The sequence below is a fragment of the Erythrolamprus reginae genome, chromosome Z (genome assembly GCF_031021105.1).
Source record: "Erythrolamprus reginae isolate rEryReg1 chromosome Z, rEryReg1.hap1, whole genome shotgun sequence".
Lineage (NCBI taxonomy): Eukaryota > Metazoa > Chordata > Lepidosauria > Squamata > Dipsadidae > Erythrolamprus > Erythrolamprus reginae.
The window spans coordinates 55,720,163-55,741,942 of NC_091963.1; the positions used below are offsets into that span (position 1 = coordinate 55,720,163).

The 21,780-nt window shown below is 41.4% G+C and overlaps 1 protein-coding gene across 3 annotated transcripts in view; it reads right to left on the reverse strand.

Moving 5' to 3' along the window:
• Positions 1 to 2,739: 2,739 nt before the first annotated feature.
• Positions 2,740 to 21,780, reverse strand: part of TOPAZ1 (testis and ovary specific TOPAZ 1) — a 243,358-nt gene continuing 224,317 nt past the window's right edge. For all 3 annotated transcript variants that reach the window (XM_070767234.1, XM_070767235.1, XM_070767233.1), the window contains 4 exons: positions 16,160 to 16,324; positions 13,385 to 13,588; positions 7,056 to 7,239; positions 2,740 to 3,352 (listed from right to left, as the gene is read on the reverse strand). In XM_070767234.1, coding sequence (XP_070623335.1) covers positions 3,142 to 3,352; positions 7,056 to 7,239; positions 13,385 to 13,588; positions 16,160 to 16,324 — 764 coding nt within the window. In that variant the 3' untranslated portion in view covers positions 2,740 to 3,141. The remainder of the gene's footprint in view (positions 3,353 to 7,055; positions 7,240 to 13,384; positions 13,589 to 16,159; positions 16,325 to 21,780) is intronic.

Here is a 21,780-nt window from a genome sequence, read left to right on the forward strand (position 1 = left end):
GAGAAGAGCAGCTGCTTGTTTTTTAACTGTTTTAACATAGGTTGAAGTGCTTGACATTTTCAAATTTAAAATTACTGTTAATTTGTATGTAGTAAAAGGAAGAGAATCCCTATAAATTCCAAACCTGTTCAATTTGCTTTACTACCAATTTCCCTTAGAATATAACAATAAAAACAATGAGTATATCAATCAAATTGCTAGCAAAATTAAAAATAAGTTATCTTTTAACTTTGAATTAGCAGAACCAAAAGAAAAGGGAAGGAGTATAACACTTTTAGAAGGAAAAGAAAAGAAGAGAAAGTCTAATAATTTTTTAAAAAGGGGAAAGTATCTAAAAGAGTAAGAAAGAAAAAGAATGGCAGTGGTCTAAAAAAATAAAAGAAAGAAGGTGTAAGAAGAAAAAAAAGAAAAAAGAAAAGTAACAAGGAAAATAAAAAGGACTGTCTTAAGAGAGAGAGAGACAAGGGGGGGTTAATTTCTCTAAGGTAGAGCAGGAAACCAAGGTTTGTTAACAATGCATATGTTTTAAATCAATTTGCTTTTAGAAACAACAATACAGAAAAGAAAAAAGGATTAATTTGAAAAACAAGATATAGATATTATATACTTATAGTCTTCTTATGAATCAAGTGGTCTTTGTTAATAAAGAATGTTGTAAATCCAATAATATCAAGAGATAGGCTTCTATGTCGTTATTTTCTATATAGTTCCAATTTTCCAATTAAAAGCAAAGTCAAATTTGAGGTTTTCTTTTATTTTAAAATGGAGTCAGTTGATGTTTCACAGTCCAGGCAAATGCAGACAAAATCTCCGCTATTTAAGACTTAAAATGGAGTCAATTTATGCTTAGCAGTCCAAGGCAGGTACAAGGAAAATCTCCACAAATAATCCAAAAGCGATCAGTAAGTAATCCAAAGGTAGTAATCCAAAAGTGAACAGTCCAAAAAGAAGGCTAAATGAGTTCTTTTAACTTCGGAATATCAATTCATTTTATTTTCCATTTGTTTCAAATTATTAATTTATTTCATTTTATTGTTGTAAGAAGAGGACGGAAAAAAAGGAGGAGCAAAAGTGTCCTTTATCCCTCCGCTGTCAAAATTAGAGCCCGGGATACAATGTTTATTGACGGTTTAAAAGTTCCAAATTCTATTCATCTTTGCGAATTAGATCTTTTCTAAAGTCATGTCAAATTTAAGTTATTTTGTTAATCCTTCAATATTTTTAATAATTCAAAAATACAAAGTTCAAGTTCAAAGTGAAAAACGAAAGTGAGAAGAAATTAGATCCGGCTGTTACTTGCGGTTGGATACAGATTTCCAATAACTTTCACCTTCGCCTTGTTGAAAAAAAACCTTTCACTTATAACTTTTGCTATGATCCAATCTTCCGTTTTTAAACATGAAACAACAAAATTTTACCTTGAGTTTTCTTGTCTATTGTATTCTTTTTCAGTCAAATAAACTGCAACAATCTTCACTTTCTTTTGACTTTTCCTTGCTTCCCACTAGGTTTGGAGAGATCGCACTGGCCGTATCCTCTTAAAGAAGAGGATCGGTTCTCCCTTCTCCGAAGCTGCGGGGCAAACCGCTGTCTCCGGAGCTTCGGCGATGGCTCCTCGGACAGAGGGGAGCCCCCTGTTCTAGGATCGGGCCATCCGGTCCCGATCCGATTGCAAACCGCGACCTTCGGAGGGGTGGAAGGAGCCTCGGGGCAGAGCCCTGCCCGGGAAGCTCCGCTGCGGTCTCAATCCAGACCGGAAATCCCCAAGATATACATTTCTTAATAGTCCATATATTGGTAGCCGCTAAGATTATTTTTGCACAAATATGGAAAGAAATGGAGACCCCGAAGGAAGAAGAAATACTTAAGAAAATTCTGGAATGCACTGAGCTCGATATGATGACGAGGAGGTTAAATAATCAGGAAGAATCAGAATTTTATAACATATGGCAGATGGTATATACTTGGGAACAAAAAATTCATAAAGTTGTTGTAATATTGGTAAAATTAAATTCAATAGATTTAGTTATGTAAATTAGGACATTTTAAAATTAAAACGTAATATTCTCTTTTTAGTCCGATTTAATTTATAATTAAGTTTTATATACTTTTTAATACATGACTAGATGTTTCTATAAAGCGAGTTACAATAGGTACTTTACCTTTTTGGATTGAAATTTTTTACAAATCTCTTTTTTACATATATACTATTAGATGTGTCTCTCCTTTTCTATCTTTTTTTTTTACTCTTTTTTATAATAGAGTGTAATTATAGATACCTTTAAATATTTTCTGGTTTGATCAAATAACAATGTTATCTTATCTTTTTATGTACAATGAAGACTTCTACCCTAAGCGGAGCAATGGTAGCTCCTTTCTATGTTTTATGTTATGTTTGTAATGTTTGTCTTTGAAAAATTAATAAAAATATTTTTAAAAAAGAAATAATAATATAGTAGTAATATAAAAATGCAAGTTATATGTTGTAATCATATACCAGCAAATTTATATATATATTGTAAAATAAAATTAGAATTTTTTTTTTGGTATTTCACTTTTTTCAGCATTTTGTCTTTGCTCTCCCCCTTCCTCTCAAATATTAGGGTTTTTTTAGTTTTAAAAAAAATCTAAGATTCTTTAAAAAAATATTGGTCCTTTTGTATAATCCACATTAGAAAGCAAATTTCTGTATTATTTTCTTTTGTAGAAACTACTGTTGAACAAAGTAGGAGTCTGAATACCACAGAAACAAGCTTTATTGGTTCATTTTAAACAATGATTACTGTAACAAAAATCTTCATTGACTAAAATAGCCAACTGTTTAAACATGAAAATATTTCCCAGACTATAAACTTTTATTATATACTGTCGTCAGAACTATAAACTTATTATTTGCATGGCAACAGCCTTTTTTGAAAGACAGTAAAGATTATGAAACCTCTAATTCTAACCCTGAACTGTGAGCATACTTTGACATGGGAAAAAAGTAAATTATCAAGAACAAGCCCTTCTGAATGACCATTTCCAGAAAGCAATATTATGAAGTTTTTTTAATGTTAAAGGATCAAATTATTAAGTGTCTGAAAACATCAGAAACTATCTTTATTGATTTATTTTAAGCAATGATTACTGTAATCTTGGTTAAAAAAGCCAGGCTTTTCCTGCCCATTTCATATTCTCTTTCAACCATTTAAGTATGGAAGTATGCTCCAAAATATAAATTTGGTCTTTATTAACATTGACTGTCAAATACTTTACGAAAAGTTTTGGATTAGATATCTGAACAGCCTGAAACAATCTCTCTGCAGCATTCTGATATTCTTCAGTGTTTTGAATATTGTTACCTTCACATCTGGGAAAAATAAAAGCAAAATCACAAAAGTTATAATTAACATTCTATTGTTCTGGAAAATTTTCAGTACCAAAATTTCTGTGATTGGAAATAACAGCAGAGTTTATGTCAATTTATTTTTTTGTTTGTTTGTTCGTTCGCTCGCTCACTTACTTACTTATTACATTTGTATGCCACCCCTCTCCGTAGACTCGGGGTGGATCACAACAGTAATAGAAAAAACAATGTAGAATACAAATCTAATAATTCAAACTAAAAAAACACAATTTAAAAAAACCTACACACAACATACCATACATAAACAATATAGGCCTGGGGAAGTTATATCAGTTCCCTCATGCCTGACGACAGAGGTGGGTTTTAAGGAGTTTACGAAAGGCAAGGAGGGTAGGGGCAGTTCTAATTTCATGGGGGAGCTGGTTCCAGAGGGTCGGGGCCACCACAGAGAAGGCTCTTCCCCTGGGACCCGCCAAATGACATTGTTTAGTCGACGGGACCCGGAGAAGGTCAACTCGGTGGGACCTAATCGGTTGCTGGGATTCGTGCGGCAGAAGGCGGTCCTGGAGATATTCTGGTCCGATGCCATGAAGGGCTTTATAGGTCATAACCAACACTTTGAATTGTGACCGGAAATTGATCGGCAACCAATGCAGACTGCGGAGTGTTGGTGTAACATGGGCATACCTTGGGAAGCCCATGATTGCTCTCGCAGTTGATCTGAAGTTTCCGAACACTTTTCAAAGGTAGCCCCATATAGAGAGCGTTACAGTAGTCAAATCTTGAGGTGATGAGGGCATGAGTGACTGTGAGCAGTGAGTCCCGATCCAGGTAGGGCCGCAACTGGTGCACCAGGCGAACCTGGGCAAACGCCCCCCTCGCCACAGCTGAAAGATGGTTCTCTAATTTGAGCTATGGATCGAGGAGGATGCACAAGTTGCGTACCCTCTCAATAATTCCCCCCCCCGGGTAATGGATGTACAGATGGAATTGTCCTTGGGAGGCAGAACCCACACCACTCCGTCTTATCCAGGTTGAGTTTGAGTCTGTTGACACCCATCCAGACCCCAACAGCCTCCAGGCACTGGCACATCACTTCCACTGCTTTGTTGACTAGACATGGGGTGGAGATGTACAACCGGGTATCAACTGCGTACTGATGATACCTCACCCCATGCCTCTGGATGATCTCACTCAGCGGTTTCATGTAGATACTGAATAGCAGGGGGGAGAGGACTGACCCCTGAGGCACCCCACAAGGGAGTAACCTTGAGGTCGACCTCTGACCACCCACTAACGCTGATTGCGACCGACCGGAGAGGAAGGAGGAGAACCACTGAAGAACAGTGCCTCCCACTCCCAACCCCTCCAGCCGGTGCAGAAGGATACCCCGGTCGATGGTATCTAAAGCCGCTGAGAGGTCAAGAAGCACCAGGACAGAGGATAAACCCCTGTCCCGGGCCCGCCAGAGATCATCCATCAATGCAACCAAAGCAATCTCCATGCTGTAACCGGGCCTGAATCCTGACTGCTGAGGGCCTAGATAATCGGCTTCTTCCAAGGACCGCTGGAGTTGGAGCACCTCCACCTTCTCAACAACCTTCCCCATAAAGGGAAGGTTGGAGTCTGGTCGATAGTTGTTAAGAATGTCTGGGTCCAGGGAAGGCTTCTTGAGGAAGGGGCGCACAAGTGCCTCCTTGTAAGGATCCAGGAAGGACCCCCTCCCCAAAGAAGCATTGACAATCTCCTGGACCCAGCTCCGTGTCACCTCTCGGCTGGCGGAGACCAGCCAGGAGGGACACGAATCCAGTAAGCAGGTGGCGGAACTCACAGCTCCAATGGCCTTGTCCACTTCATCAGATCAAACTCTTCCCAGACAGGTGGACAAGTACGGGCCCCAGTCACCTCAACTGATTTGTTGTCAGTCGACTCTTATCCAATTGGAGTCGTGATCTGCCTGGATCCGAGCGATTTTATCAGTGAAAAACGTGTTAAAATCCTCGGCACTACTCTGTAAGGGCTCCCCAACTCCCCCCAGGTTAAGAAGGGAGCGGGTCACCCTAAACAGAGCAGGCAGGCGGGATTCTGCTGATGCAATCAAGGTGGCATGATACGCACATCTTGCCGCCTTGAGCGCCACTTTGTATGTCTTAATAAAAGCTCTTACAAGTGTTTGATCGGATTCAGACTTACTTTTCCTCTATCGCTTCTCTAGACGTCTCTCCTGGCGTTTCAACTCCTGGAGCTCCTCGTTGAACCATGGAGCTCTACGGGGTCTAGTGCCGCGGAGAGGTCCCAACGGCGAAATCTGCTCAAGAGCCTCCGCTGCAGCTTTGTTCCAGGCCTCAGCAAGAGACTACACTGAACTGTGGATGAGTGCATCTGGAATAATCCCAAGCGCCTTCTGAAAGCCCTCTGGGTCCATCAGGGGCCTGGGACGGAAGAATCTAATCGGTTCTGCCTCCTTGCGGGGAAGGATTGGAGCCAGGAAGTCAAGCCATAGTAGAAAATGGTCTGACCATGACAAAGGCAACACTTCTAAGACCCTTAGTCTCAGACCATTACTCAATTGCTCAGAGAGGAATACCATGTCGGGTGCGTGTCCCCCCTCGTGAGTCGGACCCTGTATTACTTGAGTCAGGTCCATGGCTGTCATGGTGGCCATGAACTCCTGTGCTAGTCCAGAGGTTTCGCCAAGTGACGGCAGGTTAAAGTCCCCCAAGACAATAAGTCTGGGGAACCCTACCGCCAACCCGGCTACCTCCTCGAGTAGCACAGGCAGGGCTTTTGACACGCAGCTGGGAGGCAGGTACGTGAGAAACAAACCCACCTGAACCCCTAAGTCCAACTTCACCAAGAGGGACTCGCAACCCGTAATCTCTGGAGCAACGTGTCCACGTAGGCAAAGGCTCTCCCTGGCTATAATAGCCACTCCTCCCCCCTTCCCTGGGGTTGAGGTTGATGCCAAATCTGAAACCCGGCTGGGCAAATTTCAGAGAGAGGAACTCCTCCCTCTGGGCCCAGCCAGGTTTCAGTTACACATGCCAGGTCGTCCTCCTCATCCAGGATCAAATCCCGGATGAGGAGAGCTTTATTTACCACCAACCTGGCACTGAGTAGCAGCAACCTGATCCCAGGGCCAGAATTACACTGATCACCAGTGCCCAGGGTTGAGCTCACGGAGCCAGAACAAGGGATCGTTATTAAGCAGCGATCACTCGTTCCCCTGGAATGGCTAACTCTGTGGCTCCCACCATATCTGCCTGTCCTCAGCAACACTGGAATATTCCGACCCTCTGCCACCCCAGAGATCGGTGCCCCCTCCCCTCCTGCCTCTCCAGCGTCAGGTGGGCCAAATATATCATTCATACTATTTCCATTCATCTCATCCATGCCATAACTCCACTCACACCAACCATCCCACTCATAGCAATCATTCATCCTATACACATTATTACACCCACCCCAGTTATCCATTAGTTAAACCCCCCCTAATTAGTTAAAAATGGATTAAATTAGCAATAATTAATACGCTAATAAAATCTGTCACAAATATATAAAATATAAAAATTTTATATTTATTAATCTATTGGCTGTTAAATAAATATCTAAATTAATAATAAAATAATACATATTTTTCAGGGGATAAATCAATATATAAGCAACCTTTCAGCTGATTAGAGATGCATTTGGAATATATACTAACCTTTTTAATACTATTTGAAGCATTTGACTGGAAGTTCCAGGACTCTGAATACTACTGGCATTTGTAACCAAAAATTTTTCAATTGCTAATAGCATTTCAACTTCACTCATATAAGAAGGAATCAGTAAAAGTTTATGATAAAGATTTCCCTCTGGTGGTGGATAGCAACCCAATGCTAAAGCATCTAAAAAAAAGAAGAAAAGAAGGATTAATATGTAATAAGATAAATATGTATCTCTTGTTTAAGTAGCCTATTACAAATTTTAACGTTACTTTAATACATTGACAACTCTGAACTTTCTCCATTGTCAAACTGTTGATTTCTCTGGATATTTTGGTAAGTGGAACAAAGAAGAAAAGAAAAATTAGCAATTATCATAGCTTATTTAGAATACTCAAAGATGTTTCCGATGCCAGTACAACCAGGAAGCTGTAAAACATTTTAATATTCTTTCACTGATTCTTAAACAATCTAGGGCTTGGTTAGGGTTTTTTTCCTTTCTACAAAAAAAGCAAAGTTATATTGATGCAGTATTTTTGCTGCCATACATCTCTTCCAAAATAACCCAATGTGTGATTTTTTTAAAAAAAATGATCTACCTGAAGATATATGTATCACATCTTAAATCATAAAAAACAGACCATATCTAAATGTTATTGGTAGAAAATATGTTTTGTTATGAGACCGTTACCATGATATTCTAGAACAGTGATGGTGAACCTATGACACGTGTGCCACAGGTGACACGCGGAGCCAAATCTACTGGCATGCGAGCCATTGCCGTAGCTCAGCCCCAGTGTGCACGTGCATGCCAGCCAGCTGATTTTCAGTTTGTGAAGAGGCTCTGGGAGGAGGTTTCCAGCCTCCAAGAGGGCCTCTGAGGGGCCAGGAGAAACCTCTGGAGCCTGGAGAGGGCAAAAAATGGGTCTACTAGGCCCACCAGAAGTTCGAAAATGGGCCATTTCCGTCCTCTAGAGGGCAGGGAAGGTTGTTTTCAAACAACCCCCCCCCCCAGATATTGAATTATGGCTGTGAACACTCAAATGTGTGTGTTAGTGAGCATGAACGTGCTTTCGACATCTGAGGGGGAAAAAGGTTTGCCATCACTGTTCTAGAAGTTTTGTTGAACTGTTTCAGATTGGCTAGAGATTAATATAAATTTATAGTATCCCACAGATTTGGAGGACAGTAGAAATTGGTACCATCCCGAAAAAGGATCGAGATTTAAGGGTTTCTATAGTCCTATCAGTTTGGCAAATCAGGATTATAAAATATTTATAAAGGTATTGACGAACAGCCTTGAGAATATTTTGCCAAAAATTATTGAGGAAGACCAATATGGGTTTGTAAACAGAAGGAAGAGAAGCGAACCAATAAGAAACGTTGTTAATGTGATGTACCATGCTACCATTACCAAGAAGAAGTTGGGCATTTTGAAATTAGATGTGTACAAAGCTTTTGATAAAGTTAATCACTGTTATTTATATAAATTGTGTAAGGAGCTAAATATGGGGGATACATTTTGTGAGATTATAAAGGGAATCTATAGTGAAAATGTAGCATACGAAAGAGTGAATGGACTAAGCAGGGCTGCCCGTTGTCCCCAATGTTATTTGTAATGGCAATAGAGATATTAGCCAATATGATAAGACAGGATAAGAAATGGAATGGATATAAAATTGGAGATTTAGAAATAAAATAAAATTTATTTGCAAATGATGCAATCATATTGACTCAAACCCCGATAGAAATGATTAAAGGAATAAAGAATATACTATTGAATTTTAAACAACAATTGGGACTATCAGTCAATATGGCAAAATCAGAGATTATGTTCCTGAATGTTGGTCCCAGAGAACAGATACTTATTAGGATTGAAGTTGGGACTAAAGAAAATGTCCATCTACTTTGTAATACAAATCTCTTGCCGGTGTCTTTCGGGGACTGCTGGGAAGCGGTGCAGCTGTTTTAAAAGGTGACAGCCGGCCTGGGGGGCTTCCCAGCACCCCCCCGAACCCCAAACCCGGGTTTGGGGGGCTGCTGGAAAGTCCCCCAGGCCGGCTCCGACCTTTTAAAACAGCCGCGCCGCTTCCCAGCTGTCTCCTGAAGCCGAATGCGGAAGTTCGCCTTTGGCATTCGGCTTCAGGAGACAGCTGGGAAGTGGCGCGGCTGTTTTAAAAGGTCGCAGCCGGCCTGGAGGGCTTCCCAGCACCCCCCGAACCCTGAACCCGGGTTCGGGGGGGTGCTGGGAAGCCCCCCAGGCCGGCTGTCACCTTTTAAAACAACCGCATGGCTTCCCAGCAGTCCCCGAAAGCCGTTTTTTTGCGGGGGTTTTTTGGTTGCACGGATTAATTGACTTTACATTGTTTCCTATGGGAAACAATGTTTTGTCTTACGAACCTTTCGTCATACGAACCTCCTCCTTGCACCAATTAAGTTCGTATCATGAGGTATTAACTGTAATGACGTTAATCTAGATAGAGTTATAAAGGAATTAAATGATAAAGGCATAATGAGAATAGAACAATTATATGAAACAGATAGAAGAGTTAACAGAACTCGCCTCGAATGGTGGTTGGGCCAACAAAAATGGTTGCAGATTAATGCAATATGCAAATATTTGAATAAAACTGAGATTAAACAAGCATTTTTGAGAGAACAAAACTGTCTAGAGAAAATACTTAAAAAAAAGATTAATGATTCAAAAGGACAGGCTAGTAAGATTTATAGTATGTTATTACAAATGGAAGAGGAAGTGATTAAAGGCCTAACAAGATACTGGCAAAACGAATTACAGATCAATGAAAACGAGATGGAAGAAGTAGTAGAAAATATATATAAGATAAAGAACACAAGAATTAGAGAGATGAGAAGGAAAATTTTATGTAAATGGTACTTCACGACAGTAAAACTAGCACACTTCCAGAGGAAAGGAAAAGGAAACTGTTGGCATGGTTGCCAAATAAAAGTTTTTATGCATATGCTCTGGGAATGTGTTGAAGTTCAAAAATTTTGGAAGGAAGTACAGAAAGAAATTAACAATATGCTAAACATTAATTGGATAACCACAAAAGAATTAGCAACACTAGTTAAACATGGGGAATTACGAGAATTTAGAGAAATCAAAACAGCAGCTTTGGAAAGTGCACAAGCAGTAGTGGTATTAGGGTGGAAGGACAGCAATAAATGGACAATCCAGAATTGGTACTGGTACATGGTGGACCACATTCACTTCGAAATTACGGAATCAAGATTAATTAACTGTGATGAAAATAAATTGGAGAAGCTGATGGCACGATGGAATAAGGTGAAAGATTATATCTTACGTAGAATATATGACGACAATGTGAAAAATAAACTCCAATCACTCTTTGTATGTAAAGAAATGTAAACCGGAGTCAAGGAAGAAATTGAAATTTACTGTAAATAACTGAACCCCCTAAATGGTGGAGGGGTTATTGGTGTTGGGCACTTTTTCTTTAAGATTTTTTGTTTGTTTGTTGTGATAAAATTTAATTAAAAATTTTATTTTTTAAAAAAGAGAGAATGGAGATGTTAACGCTTTAAAAAAAAAAGCCTTTGGAAAGCCTCCGTCTGAGTGGCGCGAAGGAAAAGAGAGGGAGAGAAAAAAGACATTTCGAAGCTGCGAAATTCTGTTTGGTGAAAACAAACCAACTTGTTGTTCCTAAAACAGAAAAGGCGCCCTTTTAAGAGCCAGTGGACCATTCGTTAACATTGCCGTTAAAACCCCAGGGTGGGATGGGTTTTTAAAAAAAACTTTGTTCCAGGTGCTTTCCAAAAAACAAAACCCCTCAAACTTTGATCTGAGGATTACAGCCCAGAGCAGGAGTTGAGGGGACGGAGGGGGGGAGGAAGAAAGGTGTGTGTGTTTGTGCATGTGTGTTGGGGGAAGCAGGCAAGCCAGGGGTCTCCCATTGCCCCGTCCTCTCCTTCCCAAGCTCTGAGAAATTCAATTCAATTCAATTTATTAAATTTGTATGCCGCCCCTCTCCGAAGACTCGAAAATAAACACAGCCTCCCTCACTCAAAAAGCCCAGATGCTTGAAGAGACGGAGAGAGGAAAGGAGGAATAAATGAAGGGTGGTGTTTTTAACTAAATGAAAGAAAAGAAAAAAGTCGCTAAGAAGAAGTAGCAGCAATCCCAGCGGTGGTGAAAACAAATCTGAAGGAACCTTTTCCCGCTGGGACACAAGCCACTTTGGCATTCCGCCCCTGGGCATCATCTAGTGCTTCTTCCTGTCCAGAAGGGATTTTTTCCTTCCATCTTTACCCAAAGGGATGTCGTTGCCTCCTTTCCTTGCAAGGCGATTTTAGGACTGGGGAGACGGGTGAACAAGCTCTTTGGGAGTTAGGACATCGAGCCTTGCTTGCTGCCAGGGGAATCTCACAGCGACAGGCAAAAAAACACCAAGGCAGAAGGGATTTTGGACTGTGGTCTTGGTAAGCCAGAGCGCAGCGCCGGCGGCACATTTCCTGCCATAATGCCGGTTTCTCACCATGGACAGGCAAAAACTCCAATGGAGGGTCATTCAGTCAAAGTCCCTCTCCCCAGAAGGGAGCACCCGTCCTCAGTTTTTCTGTGCTGAAGCATTCAGTAGCCTAAACTTGGAGACCTCCGTGACCGAGCACTCCCCAAAAGATTGCAGTGACTCCGAGGCTCGCTTCGTGACCTGGCCTTCGGGAGCAAGGCTGGGGATAAACCCTGCATTGCGCCCTCCTCCTCGTCTGCCCGGCTCTCCCCACCCCACCCCATGGGCATCTTTCTAGTTCCCCACGTGGGCCCTTCTGCCATCCCTCACTACTTTTCCGCTCTCTTCTTCTTCCTCAGCGGTTGGCAGGGAGGTGTTGGGAAGGGTTCACGAGGATGGAAGTAGGAGGAATTAAAGCCCGCTGCTTTGGGCGCCTTGAAGGACTCCCCCGGAGAAAGTGGGTGCCAGGCATGGAGTGAGAGCCAGGGAGCCTTGTCTGAGGTTAGAGCGCTGGTCCTTGCAAACCCAGAGAGTCTCCAGCTCTTTATGCATATGTTTTTGGAGTGTCCGGTAGTACAGAAATTTTGGAAAGAGATGCAAGATGAGATTAATAGGATGCTAAATATAAAATGAGTGGTTACAAAGGAGATGGTAGTACTAATAACGAGGAGGGATATGGGCAATTTCAGAGAAATTAAAGAAGCAGCTATAGAAAGTGCCAAAGCAGTAATAGTTTTAGGTTGGAAGGTTGCAACAAAATGGACAATACAAAACTGGTATTGGTACATGGTGGAACACATTCAATTTGAAATTATGGAAATTAAAATGAATACGATTGATGAAAACAAAGTGGAAAAACTGATGGGATGATGGGACAGGGTCAGAGGTTTTATGGCTAGTAGAATTTGAGACCGAGCCATAAAGAACAAATTGGAATCTCTCTACACTTTGTAAATACGTTGATGTTTCTGGTTTTAAAATATGTCTTCGGAGAGGGGTGGCATACAAATCTAATTAATAATAATAATAATAATAATAATAATAATAATAATAATAATAATAAAAATTAGTATACCCTCATTTGGTGGAGGGACTGAATGATTGTTGTTGGATGGCGGGAGCACAATTCACTGTGTATTGTTTTGTGTTGTATGTATTATTTTATATATAAAACTCAATAAAATTTATTTTTAAAAAAACAGATTAATATAAATACAACCTGGAATGTAATGGTTGTTCTGGGGATTTATCAATACAAAATCTAGAAGAATGTTCAAATACTTTTATAGGACAGGTAGATTATTACTAGTGTATGTGGCCTCATTTTTTGACGGGTTAGCATGTTGTCCTGCCATATCTTCCCTTTGCCCTTCCCTACAGCCCCATTGTCTATACATGTGCTCTCCAAGAAAGTTCCAGCCTTGCTTTTTCTGCTCTTTACCTTGTTCAAACCATTCCAGCCTAGAACAAATATGTTTCAGCATGTATCTAGAAATAAGATCCATTTTTCCAGAAGCAGACCAAAACATTCAAAACATGTTTTAATTTGGGCATGAGCTTCCCACCCCCCAAAATCTGTTTCATGATTAGAATGGTTAATTTAGACATGTCTTACACAATGTTTTTAATAATCACAAATCATATTACTGTTTGCTTCTTGGTCTACAACAGATTTTGCATAAGTTGTTTCATAAATTGAAAATGATATGCAAGTACATGTCCCCAAATTATTCTGGACATTGTTCAACATTAATGCAACCATAATACTTTTTAGTGTAAATATTTCCATAGGAAGTTAGTCTAATGTAAAACAATGATGTGACTTTACGAAAGCTTACTTTTATAATGTTTCCTGGCCTTAAGCCACAAACAGCTTCTTCCTAGTGCTGTGATTAATGCTCGAAGTAAATTAAATTCAATATGGATATTTCTTGCAAGCATGAACGTCACTATAGTGGATGATATTTCAGGGTTCCTGCTTGCTGAACAACCACTTAGCAATTTATTAAATAAAATGCCATACTGGGATGCATCCAGAGTGTCTGCAAGAGAAAATTTAGTAATATTTTTCAGCTATGGAGGATACTGCTTTTTCCATCAGTGAAATGATAAAGAATATATAAAACATTTTTTTATTTTTAGTTTTTATATTGATGTCAAGAATAATTGGGAAACTTATTTTTTCTCCTTCAATTATATAAAGAAGGTTCTTAAGTAAGAACCAGGCATATTTAAAAATTGTTACATATATTTTATATCTTATATTAAGAAGTCAAATAAAAGGACTATACTAATTTTTTCTGTCAAATCACCATGGTATATTGAAGGAGCATTACATCTTCCTTTTTGCCTCTCAGCCCAATCCAGGGACATTTCTAAGGCAGTTAATTTATTCATAGCCTTTTATTATTATTAGGCGGCGTTTAAGGGGTGACTTGATCGAAGTGTGTAAAATCATGAATGGGATAGAAAAGGTGGATAGAGAAAAATTCTTTTCTCTATCACACAATACTAGGACAAGGGGGCACTCCCTAAAGCTCATAGGTAAGAAAGTGAGGACAAATCAAGGGAAATATTTATTCACCCAGAGGGTCATTGGTTTATGGAATTCACTTCCAGAAGAGGTCGTGACAGCTGTCAGCCTTGATAGCTTCAAGGCAGGATTAGACAGATTCATGGATGCCAAGCATATAGATGGTTATTGAAGGATATCCAAGTGCTGCCTCTATGTTGGTTGAGGCAGGCAGGATTCCCTTGAGTACCACTTGTTTATTTGTTTATTAGATTTGTATGCCGCCCCTCTCCAAAGGGGCGGGGCGGCTCACAACAATGATAAAAAACAATATTATAGTGAACAAATCTAATATTAAAAAGAAGTATATAAAATCCTATCATATTTAAAACCAAACAACTCATACATACCAAACATAAAATATAAAGAGTCTGGGGGAAAGGTGTCTCAACTCCCCCATGCCTGGCAGTATAAGGGGGTCTTGAGCAATTTACAAAAGACAAGGAGGGTGGGGGCAGTTCTAATCTCCAGGGGGAGTTGATTCCAGAGGGTTGGGGCCGCCACAGAGAAGGCTCTTCCCCTGGGGCCCGCCAGACGACATTGTTTAGTCGACGGGACCCGGAGAAGGCCAACTCTGTGGGACCTTATCGGTCGCTGGGATTCGTGCGGTAGCAGGCGGTTCCGGAGGTACTCTGGTCCAATGCCATGTAGGGCTTTAAAGGTCATAACCAACACTTTGAATTGTGACTGGAAACTGATTGGCAGCCAATGCAGGCCATGGAGTGTTGTAAAAACGTGGGCGAATCTGGGAAGCCCCACGATGGCTCTCGCGGCCAAGTTCTGCACGATATGAAATTTCCGAACACTTTTCAAAGGTAGCCCCATGTAGAGAGTGTTGCAGTAATCGAACCTTGAGGTGATGAGGGCATGAGTGACTGTGAGCAATGCCTCCCTGTCCAAATAGGGTTGTAACTGGTGCACCAAGCGAACCTGGGCAAACGCCGTCCTCGCCACAGCCGAAAGATGATGTTCCAATGTCAGCTGTGGATCGGGGAGGACGCCCAAGTTGCGTACCCTCTCTGAGGGGGTCAGTAGTTTCCCCCCCCCAGGGTGATGGACGGACAGATGGAATTGTCCTTGGGAGGCAAGACCCACAGCCACTCCGTCTTGTCTGGGTTGAGTTTGAGTTTGTTGACACCCATCCACCCCAACAGTCTCCAGGCACCGGCACATCACTTCCACTGCTTCATTGACTGGACATGGGGTAGAGATGTATAACTGGGTATCATCGGCATATTGATGATACCTCACCCCATGCCCTTGGATGATCTCACCCAGCGGTTAACTTGTTGGGGGTCAAGGGAAAGGGAGCATCTTGCCTTCTCTTTCTGCTCAAGATCCCCATGGACAATTGGTGGGCCACTGTATGACACAGAATGTTAGACTCGATGGGCTTTGGCCTGATTCAGCATGGCTCTTCTTATGTTCTTATTATTTATTTGGCTATGAATAAATTTCCACTGTCAGTTTGTACCCTTCAATTAGCTAAAATAGTGTATCAAAGGGCAACAATTTTTGAATCAAGAAGCCTAATTTAAAGAATGCATTCAAAATGCTAGTCAAATTGCTCAAATGCAATTGAAATTTAAAGGATATTTAGACCAATTGCATTGGGAAAGTTGTGGTCACTGCATTACTACTGCCAGGTCATCTTGAATTCTGTGTTCTCTGTCAATTTCTCATATAGTCAAATCGTAAGCCAGCAAGAAATTGGAAATTGTTCCTACTCCAGTTTGTACTATTGCTATTGTTTATCATTTTTGGTAAGTAAATATTGACAGAGGATGACCATCTGGATTTCAGGTCTTTTCAAAGGACAAGTACTGTGACAGAGAAGGCACAGAATCTCTGTGAATATGTAGAGCTATTTATATTAGGAAACTTGATTTATAAGGTGACGGAAAACAGAAATATTTGCTTAAAATTTTATTTATACATTCCCAAATCACAGCACCTCTGGGTAATGAAAATTCCAATGATGCAGATTCAAATGAAAGCTTTCTTATTTTAAGCAATAAATGACAAGTAGCTAACAACTTACCACAACTATTCTGAAAACCTGGAAGATTTTTTAAAACTTCAAATGTTTCATCATACCGTTTTTCTGTCATTAATTCAGATGCTACAGCACATAGCAGATTATGTCGATTTACGACATCCATTTTTTCACAAGGCCATGCTTCTGTATTTATAACCCAGTCTGACCCTATGAGAAGATTTAATGCAAATGTTTTAAAATTAGAAACATAGACATAGAAACACAGAAGACTGACGGCAGAAAAAGACCTCATGGTCCATCTAGTCTGCCCTTATACTATTTCCTGTATTTTTATCTTAGGATGGATATATGTTTATCCCAGGCATGTTTAAATTCAGTTACTGTGGATTTACCAACCACGTCTGATGGAAGTTTGTTCCAAGGATCTACTACTTTTTCAGTAAAATAATATTTTCTCATGTTGCTTTTGATCTTTCCCCAACTAACCTCAGATTGTGTCCCCTTGTTCTTGTGTTCACTTTCCTATTAAAAACACTTCCCTCCTGAACCTTATTTAACCCTTTGACATATTTAAATATTTTGATCATGTCCTCCAGACTATACACATTGAGTTCATTAAGTCTTTCCTGATACGTTTTATGCTTAAGACCTTCCACCATTCTTGTAGCCCGTCTTTGGACCTGTTCAATTTTGTCTCTTTTTGTAGGTGAGTTCTCCAAAACTGAACACAGTATTCCAAATGTGGTCTCACCAGCACTCTATATAGTGGGATCACAATCTCCCTCTTCCTGCTTGTTATACCTCTAGCTGTGCAGCCAAGCACCCTACTTGCTTTTTCTACTGCCCAACCACACTGCTCACCCATTTTGAGACTGTCAGAAACCACTACCCCTAAATCCTTCTCTTCTGAAGTTTTTGCTAACACAGAACTGCCAATACAATACTCAGATTGAGGATTCCTTTTCCCCAAGTGCATTATTTTACATTTGGAAACATTAAACTGCAGTTTCCATTGCTTTGACCATTTATCTAGTAAAGCTAAATCATTTACCTTATTACAGACGTCTCCAGGAATATCAACCATATTGCACACTTTAGAGTCATTGGCAAATAGGCAAACCTGCCCTACCTTTTTTTCATTGACTATAGCCCTTACATCATTGCTAAACCATAGCGGTTTCTTCTTCCTTTTACCTTTAGTTATTTGCCTTACATACAGTCCAGTGGCTTTTAAGATGGCCTTTTTTAATACAGTCCACTGGGTGCTCACTCCTGCCATTTTATCCTTCCCCTTTAATTCATTATTTAAATATTCTCCCATTGCATTAAAAATTGTTTTTCTGAAATCTAATACTTTGGCTGTAGTATAGGATTGCTCACAATCAGTTTTTACATCAAACAACAAACATAGATGGTCACTGCAACCTAAATTTTCTCCTACCTTAACCTGTGAAACCCAACTCCCATTTGTAAATACTAAATCTAGAATATTCTCCCCTCTAGTCGGTGTCTTAACCAGCTGTGCCAGAGCTGCTCCTGTAAAGGCATCAGGCATGTTGAAATAACCACATGTTGAAATATCTCCTGCTATTTGAGTAATTTCATCCACCATCTTGTTGTCATATTCCTCAGATTGCCCTGGAGGCCTATAGATCACCCCAATTCTAATGACAGAACCTTCTTTATTTTGCATGCAAACCCAGAGAGTCTCCAGATCTTTACATGTATTTTGAATTAGTGTTGTTTCCTTAACATAAATGGCTACTCCACCTCCCCTTCTCTCTATTCTATCCTTCCTATACAGTGTATATCCTGGTATGGATATTTCCCATTCATTAGAATCCTTAAACCATGCCTCAGTTATGGCAACTAGATCCAAATTATCTCTAGATATTATGGCCATTAACTCACAGAGCTTCTTGCTCAAGCTTTGAGCATTTGTGCACATTACCCGAAGAACATTATTTTCATTATTAGTTTGCCCCTTATCATCAACAACTACATCTATTTTATTTGCAGCTCCTTTTTCATAAGCTTTCAGAAACTGATTTATCCTCATTGGTCGGGGACAGAAATCATCCACATCAGTTACATCTCTGTCCCCTTTACCTAGTTTAAATGTTCTGAACTCCTCACCGAGCACCTGGGTGCCTCTGTTTGATGGATGCAAACCATCTCTCTTAAACAACTCCCTATTAGACCACCTACTGACATCATGAGTTACATAGCCAAAAGCTTCAGCTTTACACCACTGCCTTAACCACACATTAAATTCTCTGATACAAGTTGTTTTATCCTCCTGGCCACAAACCGGTAACACCTCTGAGAAAGTCACTGAATCAGTTATTTTGCCCAGCTCCATGTTTAGACATTGGAAATCTCTTTTTACTACATTAACATTTCTCTGGGACAAATCATTTGTGATAAGATGCACCACCACATCAATGTTATTACCTTTACACACAGCCTTGACAATGTTTGTAATCCGCCTCCTGTCCCTGCTGGCAGTGGCCCCTGAGAGACACCTCATCAGCTTCACCACATCCTTACTCTGTCTGAAACCAACACCTCTAACAGTCGAGTCACCCACAAGAAAATGTGTCCTCTTTTTATTTCTACTAACTGCACTTCATGGTTTGGTGACTACTATGCATCTCACTTACAACAACTTCCCCTTGGAACATCCCCTCATTCTCCGCCTGAGGGGCCTCGCTAATATCTACAACATCCTTACCATTTAAATCCGCAAGAACATTATAGGAATTCTATAGAGAGACCAAAATTGCTATGTTTTTGCTCCACTGCATGTAATCTTACTGAACCAACAGTTGTCCACACAGCCCTCCTCCTCGGTGGAGGCTGCACACATGGCTGCATTACAGCAAGTGGCTGGGACAATCTTGCCACTTCTGACTGCAAGCTACAAACTAAGGACTGCAATCTAGAGATCTTGCCATATAAACTATATGTCCTTATGCAAAAAAGGGCAGCACCCCAAGTTCCACAAGGTACTACGGAACACAACAGCCAAACAAGTGTTGCACTGCACCAAGCCAGACATCTTAACAATTTATTGAAATACAAGTACTTAGCAAGAAAATTGTTAGAACATACAGCAAAAAACAAAATTAGAGCACAAATCTCAAATAACACTAGGCTTTCTAAGTGGCCTTTAGCAGAAATTTAGTTTCCTAATATTCTTTTAGCTACATTATGTAGTCTGAGGGAGTACAGTAGCATCCTTATAAGAACATCAAGTCCTTATATTCGATAATTGGGACACTTACTGAAAATTTTTGATAAGAGTTACTAAAAGCAACGTATCACAAGGCAAGGATACAAAACAAAGGGCATGCCTTAGTCTAAGCTGTTATGTAATATTTTTGAGGAGCAAACCCTTCATTACACAGAATGTATTAGAAACTAGAAAAAGCTATATAATTAAAATAGAACTAAAATAATAGTTCTCAATGAAGTAAAACAAAGTTAGGCATCAAACTTTAGATGTCTAAAATTGTGCACAAAAGTTCAGGAAAAATGTGGTATTCAATCTTACACATCTAAAGGTTCTCTCGGTTTTTGTTCACTTAGGGATAATAATAGTTAATAATTTATTAGATTTGTATGCTGCCCCTCTCCGAAGATTCAGGGCGGCTCACAACAATGATAAAAACAATATTATAGTGAAACAAATCTAATATTAAAAAGAAATATATAAAACCCTATCATATTAAAAACTAGACAATACATACATACCAAACATAAAATATGAAAAGCCTGGAGGAAAGGTGTCTCAAATCCCCCCTGACGAGGCTGTCAGGTGAACTAACTCTGGAGCATGCCACATAGAACTGGCCATGGGAGAAACAGGCAGCTTTCCTTACTTGTGTTTTCTGAATCACATCTGTAAATCTTTTTCTGCATTTTCTGCTTTTTTCCCTTTAACTGGTGTTACAGTAGAAGGAACAGATTCGACTGAAGTGAAGAAAATAAGGAAGAAAAAAATCTATCTCCATCTACCAGCATCCATTGGTATTCATCTGGTTAGCGTCCTATTAATGTGTGATAATGTTTGGGGTGTTTGGAAACTCAAACAGTTTCCAAACTTTGCTGTTTGAGCAAGGAGACAGGAAAGAGTCAGTGTATGGCTTAGCTCAGTGTTTCCCAACCTTTTTTGAGCCGTGGCATATTATTCACATTTACAAAATCCTGGGGAACATTGAGTGCGGGGGGGGGGGGGGAAAGTTTGGACAAAAAAATATCTCTCTTCCTCCCTTTTGCTCTATTTCTCTCTCTCCCTCTTTCTCTCTCTCCCTCTTTCTCTCTCCCTCTCTTGCTATCTCTTTCTTTCCCCCCCTCTCCCTCTTTCTCTCTCCCTCTTGCTATCTCTTTCTCTCCCCCTCTCTCCCCCTCTCTCTCCCTCTCTTGCTATCTCTTTCTCTCCCTTTCTCTCCCCCCTCTCCCCCTCTCTTTCTCTCTCCCCCCTCTCTTGCTATCTCTTTCTCTCTTTCTCTCCCCCCTCTCTTTCTCTCTCTCCCTCTGTTGCTATCCCCCCTCTCTCTTTCTCTCTGTCCCTCTCTTGCTAACCCCCTCTGTCCCTCTCTTTTTCTCTCAGCAGCGGCAGCAGGGTGATCAGCTGTGAGGCGGAGTTCCGGAACCGAGGCACCGACGGCAGCGGCTAGACATGTTGCTAGACGCCGTACATGTGGGCAACCAGGCAGGGAATGCCGACGGGCCGACCACCAGCGGCTCCCAAAGGCTAACTGGTTGGTTTGGAAAACCGGTCCAGTTAGTTGAACTGCGGCCAAACTGCGTTTGCAAGAACCCAGCGGCTCTCCTGCTTAGGCGAGCGCGCCAGACGTTGCGCGCAAGCAATTGGGGGTGGGGGGGGATGAGCCCCTTCTGCAGTCCGCCGCGGTACAGCACCCCCATTTGCCCAGTCTGCTGGACAAGGGGGAAGGGGGAAGAAGAGTGGGGTCTGGACCCCGCTCCTCACCACCTTCTCCCCCGGAGACCTTTTCTCTCTCCGCCGTAGGGAGAAAAGGATTGGAGCAACCGACCGGCGAGTTGGTCTGCTGCTTCCACAGCATCGCACTGTCCCTCTTGCAGGGCGGGGAATCTTCCTCACACCTGCACCGTCCCGTCCGCCGTCCCCTTTTGCGCCTTCTTCTTCAGCGTTCCCCGCCGCCCATTCCCGTGGAATTAGCGCGCAAGCATTTTCCCTAAGGAACGGCTACAGCAACATGTCCAGCCGCCGCCGGTCGGAGCCTCCGTTCCGGAGCTCCGCCTCACAGCTGACCACCCTGGCGCCGCCACACGGCTACTGCCCGCTGCCGCCGCCATCACTCTCCCGCTGCGCGCCGCCCTCCCGCAACCGCCGCCCTCCCACCAGGCCCCAAAGCTCACCTGCTGCCGTCGCCAGGAAAGCTCCAGCCGGGCGGGGCGCTGCAGCTGCCGGAAAACTTGGAAGGCACAAATAATGAAGCTCAGGTTCCGGTCTCACAACTTTTTGATCTTCGCAAAAAGTTGCGAGACCAGAAGCTGAGCTTTTTTCTTCACGGCACACCTGATGGTGTCTCGCGGCACACCAGTGTGCCGCGGCACACCGGTTGGGAAACACTGGCTTAGCTCAACTGTTTTGTAGTAAAGCTGCTTGCTGTTGT